The sequence below is a fragment of the Mobula birostris genome, chromosome 17 (assembly GCF_030028105.1).
Source record: "Mobula birostris isolate sMobBir1 chromosome 17, sMobBir1.hap1, whole genome shotgun sequence".
NCBI lineage: Eukaryota > Metazoa > Chordata > Chondrichthyes > Myliobatiformes > Myliobatidae > Mobula > Mobula birostris.
In genome coordinates this window covers 46,494,940-46,501,205 of record NC_092386.1, presented here as the reverse complement: position 1 = coordinate 46,501,205, position 6,266 = coordinate 46,494,940, and the positions used below count along the sequence as shown (strand labels likewise).

At 37.2% G+C, this 6,266-nt stretch overlaps 1 protein-coding gene across 1 annotated transcript; it reads left to right on the top strand.

Moving 5' to 3' along the window:
* The first annotated feature begins 221 nt into the window (after nt 1–221).
* Nucleotides 222–6,038, top strand: prxl2c (peroxiredoxin like 2C). Its single transcript, XM_072281090.1, has 6 exons — nt 222–419; nt 872–940; nt 2,867–2,920; nt 3,656–3,761; nt 4,425–4,556; nt 5,617–6,038. Exons 1-6 carry the CDS (start codon nt 222–224, stop codon nt 5,742–5,744), a joined length of 687 nt encoding a protein of 228 aa, XP_072137191.1. The 3' UTR covers nt 5,745–6,038.
* The last annotated feature ends 228 nt before the right edge of the window (nt 6,039–6,266 follow it).

Here is a 6,266-nt window from a genome sequence, read left to right as displayed (position 1 = left end):
TTTTTAAAACAATAGACAATTTCCGTCTTAAATTATTAGTTCATGTTCGGCACCTAATTAGCAATTTGAAAGGAAAAGCCTTATAATATATTTCAGAAACTTTCTTAGAAGCTGATGATGAATTCTGTGTGTTTAGTGCTCTGAGTGTAATTAGATAAGAGCTACTGGGCTGGTCTGTTCATGTTTAAAAAGTAGTGACGTCTCTTCCAAAAATAACAACTATGTCGGCCAGCCTGGAAAACACACTGGGAGCTCCCCAAGTTGTGCAGATCAAAAGAAGCTCCAAGAGCCAACCCTACCCACCTCCACTCATCAACATCAAGGCTGCCGAAGACTGTTTTGTTGTTGACTGTTATGGAAGAAAAATATCATTCCCAAGTTTGTACGAGAAGAGTAAAGCTATCCTGATTTTTGTCAGGGTAAGAGAGGCAGAGCAATGCAGATGGCTTCAGGCCCGATTCAGAGACAGAGCTCAGCTGGGATACAGCACGGCCATTACAGAGTTCACAAGTAACTTCTTAAATGCTGGAGAATAATTGCACAGGCATTTGAAAATGTTGAGAGGAAGGAGAAAATTAATACAGTGCATTTATCATTTATTATATGCATTTTCCAACAAATTCTGAAGTATTTAAACTTGCAGTGTTAGTCTGTCTTTTTTTCTTTAAAAGTGCTGAGTGACCAAATACAGCTGTGCTTTGAGTTGTTTACTTTTTGCAAATATATATTAAGAAAGAACATTTCTTGAAAGTATAATAAGGAGCTATATTAAATTGCACTGTTATCAACTAACTGATCTTGAAGTTATGTTAATACATTCATTATCCACTGTTATTAAAAAAACTAATGAAATCTTCACATTATTTTTCAGCATTTTCTGTGTTATGCCTGCAGAGAGTATGTGGAGGACTTAGCAAAAATTCCACAGAAATATCTGGAGGTGAGATCATTTAAAATTTCCTTTTTTTCTCCTAGACTGTAAAACTAACATAATTGTTGGTGAGGATGCTCTAACCCGAGTTCTTACTTTGCAAATTTCTCAGTGATAAGCAGAAAGAGGGAGTATGTCAATTCAGCAGACTAACCCTGTTCAACTACACTGACACCAAAGTGTACAAGAGCCTCTTTCTCTGTACCTGTTCAGTGGATTTGAACATTGTTTGAAAGGCTGGCATTTATTGTCCATCACTAATGCAACTGCCCAAACTGAGCTGCTAATTAAGAGTCAACAGCATAGGTGGGAATGGAGACACAAGCAGAATAGAACTGGTGAAGATGGCCAATTCTGTTCTTGGAACAAACTTTGGTACAATCCATTAATGCCATGATTACCATACTGGTACTAACTTTTTATTCCAAATGCACTTAAATTCATCAAATGGTGTGATAGGTTTCACATTCATGACTCTGAATCAATCAATTCAGCCATTTAACCATAACGGGACCTAATATGTCACAGATCATAAACACGAAAAGCTCTGTAGATGCTGGAAAATCCAGTGCAATACAAAGAAAATGCTGGAGGAACCCAGAAAGTCAGGCAGCATCCATGGAGGAGAATTAACAGTCAACATTTTCGACTGAGATCCTTAACAGGACTGGAAAGGAAGGGGAAGAAGCCAGAATAAGGTGGGGAGAGAGGAAGGAGTACAATCTGGCAAGTGATAGGTGAAACCAAGTGAGAGGGAAGGTGGGTGGGAGGGGTGCATGAAGTAAGATTCTGGGAGTTAACAGGTCGAAAAGGTAAAGGGTTGAGGAGAATAGGATCTGTGCTTGGGTGTAAAAGGGAGAAAGGGAATATATTTCTCAGCTAGAAAACTTAAATGAACAATCATTACATTCAATATTACCACATGGATTGGGATAATTTTTACACACATCTTTTTCACTTGGAAAATGTGCAAGAGAACAAGATTTCTTGTTAACTAATATGTAACAGATTGAAGTTAATGCATGTGTTTGGTGCTGAATGGGTAAATGAACAGCAATTTCTAGAGTCATTGAAAATATAGATTTTGAGAGAGAAAGAGAGAGAGACAATATACATTAATAAAGTCAATTGTATTAACTTACCACTTGCAGGCCAAAGAAGAGGTATTTGAGTTTTACCCATTTTGGGTCAACCAGTGTTAAAAAAATAGGGCTCCTTTGATGGCTGATTAAAACAAGCCGGTAACCTACTGTAACCTAGAATCAGAAACGTCTGAACATCAGTATCCAGTCAGTAAATATGACCGAACCACAGCAACACTACAGCAGTGGTTATGTGTTTGCAGTTGGCTTTATTATCTTAAGGGCTGGGAGGAGAAAATCAGCAGAGATTCCTACTTTTGCATCAAAGAATTCCAAATGCTGGAAATCTGTAAAAAAAAACCTTAAATGCTGAGTACTTAATTGTTTTTGAAAGATCTGAACAAAACCACAGTACCAGCTTCTGCTTACCCTGCCTGCTGCCATCCACAGTGAATGGAGAATGTCTGGGTGAGATGATGAGAGCATAATTCACTGAAACTACCATCTAGCAAGAAATTCGCATTATATCAATATGACTCACTATTATGAGGGGAGAGGAATCTAAAGAAATAAAAGAGAAATTTAGAACATCTAAGTTTTCACAATGAGCATTCTCCTCTTTTTTTACTTCACACTAATAGATTCTCTGGTATCTCTGTCAAACGTGAACTGAAAATAACTTTACATTTTATTTGTATTTAGTGATAATTCTTCTGGACTCTGTTAGCATTTAGTTGTGGCAGTGTTTGGATCTGGCAGCATCTGATATGTTACATTACAGAACAAATTGGTGTCTCCAGATGTCTAGAGCTTCACATGAAGATTACCCTATTATTTATTTTGTCTTTAAAAGGATGCTGGTGTCAGATTAATAGTCATTGGACAATCCACCCATGACCACATACAGGTAGGTATAAATCTTTTTGTTATTAAATTCATAATCATTAGAAGTATTTCGAAAAGATATTACTTGCAGATCTGAAGGGATGCATGAATGCGTAGCATACTGTAGGCAGAATATCATTGAAATTTTTCTTGTAAAGTACTTGATAGTCAGGAATAGTATAACATACAGTAGATGCATGTAAAAGGAAGCTAGATAAGTCAGCAAAAGAAGGAAAATAGATGTGATGAATGGGTTGAGATGAAGTAGATGGAATGAAAGTGCTTTGCAGCATAATACTGCCAGTGACTCAGTAAACTAAATGATCATTGCTGTGATTCAAGTCCCAAGTAATAAGGCATTGTTGTTCAAAGATATCCTTTTGTTTGCCATGGGGTGAGAAACTCAGTTGTAAGCTAGTTCAGCAAGCTTTCCTTTGATAAATGAGGCCAGATTAAATTTTAAATAGTTTTCATTTTATTTATTCATGTTAATCCTTCCGGTCTAAATTGGGTGCTGCTAGTACAAACAAAACATTAATTGTGCTTTGATAAAATTGAACTCTTATTCAGCTGCAAGTGATGGCTGGTGCTTAAACACTTCAAATGCCATTTTGATCAATAAACAGCTCCCAGGAATTTAATTTTATAACTGCAGCATCAAGTATGACTGGCATTTTTATATCTGAGCTTCTAGCATGAAGAAACAAGTTATTTCTTCACTTTAACATTTTCACTAAAATAATTATTTCGCTTGTAGGGTTTTTGTGCACTAACTGGATATACTCATGAAATTTACACTGATCCAACCAGAGACATTTATAAAAGTTTACAAATGAAACAAGGAGAAACATTCCATCAAGTAGGTAATGTATTGATTTCATACAATCCTATGATGGTTTACATACTATCCATTCTTCGATACTGTTTGCTCCTGCGCTGGGCCTACATGGGCACTAAGCACCTGTGAATGACAGTGTATGGAGCTGAGAGTTTTTAATTAAAGGTTAGCTTTATTTCTTGTATGTACATTGACACATCAAAACATACAATGAAATGTGTCGCTTGCTTCAGGGATGTACGCGGGCATACAGTTGTCAAGTGTTGCCACACCTCAGGTGCCAACAGAGCATGCCCACAACCTACTAACTCTAACTCATACACCTTTGAAATTGGGACAAAACCAGAGCACCAAGAGGAAAGCCACACGGTCACAGGAAGAATGTACAAACTCTCCGTACAGACAGAGGCAGGAATTGAACTCCATTCTTAAGCTGGCACTGTAAAGTGTTGTGCCCATGGCTACGCTGCATTGCCGTGTATGGCTCAATATGAGAAAGAGCCTTTAGCCTCTGGATTACTATGGAAAGCAGTGGACATTTTTTTGTAAAAAAAACACACAAAGGTATGAAACCAGCTGGTGGCCTTGTTTAACTAACCACAATTTGTTAATATTTATTTAGTTTGTCAATAAATGAATCAGCTATACTCATTTTTTGTTCAAAATCATCATGGATTTCTTTCACCAGTCAGGAGTCCCCACATTAAATCAAGTACATTGACTGGAATCTTTAAGAGTATGTGGAACGCAATGAAGAGCCCGGTATTTGATTTTCAGGGTGATCCAGGACAGCAAGGTGGAGCTTTGATCATCGGACCAGGTGAGCTCAGCATTATTTCTAAAGAATACATTGACAGAGATTTTTTTAATGTCATAGATTTACAGAATATTATTTAGGGCAAAACAAAACTTTTCACTTGCTAACAAAAAAATTCTTCCTTACTTACATGGAACAAGTGAGTTGACAAGTAACTTGTAATCATTCTTACAGTATCAACTACTGTATTTAAAAATCATGTTTATGTATTGGAAATTAAAACAGACTGTAGCTTTCAACTGATGCTCAAAATGTAAATTCCCTCCCTTCCCTCAATTTCTTTTCAAAAACCAAAGCATTGATTCCAGCTTAATTGTGTTTTGCTGGTACTAAAATTCATCAGATAACTCTTCCTTGTAACCGTGTCTAATATACGAGGCAAAATAATAAAGGAAACAGTTGTAGCCCACCAAGCATACCATCAATGAAGCTTCTATTTGAAGCATAGTCATTGCGGTAAAGCAGAAAATACAGAAGTTAATTTGCACAGAGCAGTTCTTGCAAATAGATCAAACATGTTTTAGTGATATTAATTGAGGGATAAATATTGTGCAGCATTCTGAAAATAATCCTCCAATACCATGGGATCTTTGGTGCCCTTGGCAGAGAACAACAAGGCCTCAGTTTAACACTTCACTCATATGATGACAACTTCAGCAGTGTTGCTCTACCTCAGCACTGCAGTTAAGCAGAGAAGACGTCATAATGCTGCCATCTCTGCCATAGTTGATAAGGGATAGTCAATACAACAGCTGTCACTGAGAAACCTCTTGTCCAGACTGCTATCAATCCGTTGTATTTTTCAATAGGATATCAATAGATGATAGTCATAAAACATACTGATTTACTTCTTCTCCATATCACTGGGCCAGTTATGTAACTCTGTTTGCTCTTCTAAAATCTGATAGCCTAGTACACAACAGCAACAGCAAAGATTCCATGTCTTTCCAATTTCATTGTTGCATAGTATTTTATTTTCTACGAATTCAAGAATTACAGCAATATATTTTAGCTGAGAAGGAACGTTGCTGAACATATCTGTGATTTATTCTTATTTCCGCAGGAGATAAACTTCACTTTGGACATCTTGATTTAAATAGGTCCGATCATGCACCCATCAACTTATTGCTGCAGCTGGCAGGAGTTAAAACTGTGGACTTTTCCAATAAGGCTGAGGTCATTGACATTTGAAACAATATTAATACAAAGGGAAAACTGAACACCATTCTATTCAACACAGGCTTATAGTTTTTCAAATAACTTTAGCTCTCATATTTTTATTAGCAGAAATTAAGTCCATCAACAATATTTATCATATTCTAAGAGAAACACATTGATTAAATATCTCAACTTATTAAACATTATCTGTGTAGGTTTTGGATATTTATGTTTTTCTGGCATAAAGTACAAATCCATGATTGAGTAAACATGAGGAATTCTGCAGATGCTGGAAATTCAAGCAACACACATCAAAGTTGCTGATGAACGCAGCAGGTCAGGCAGCATCTCTAGGAAGAGGTACAGTCGACGTTTCAGGCCGAGACCCTTCGTCAGGACTAACTGAAGGAAGAGTTAGTAAGAGATTTGAAAGTGGGAGGGGGAGATCCAAAATGATAGGAGAAGACAGGAGGGGGAGGGATGGAGCCAAGAGCTGGACAGGTGATTGGCAAAGAGGATATGAGAGGATCATGGGACAGGAGGCCCAGGGAGAAG

Coding starts and splice junctions, on each gene's coding strand:
- prxl2c (XM_072281090.1), top strand. CDS start 222: ATGTCGGCCAGCCTGGAAAACACACTGGGAGCTCCCCAAGTTGTGCAG. Junction 420..871: donor CTATCCTGATTTTTGTCAGG/GTAAGAGAGGCA, acceptor ATTATTTTTCAG/CATTTTCTGTGTTATGCCTG. Junction 4,557..5,616: donor AGCTTTGATCATCGGACCAG/GTGAGCTCAGCA, acceptor TTATTTCCGCAG/GAGATAAACTTCACTTTGGA.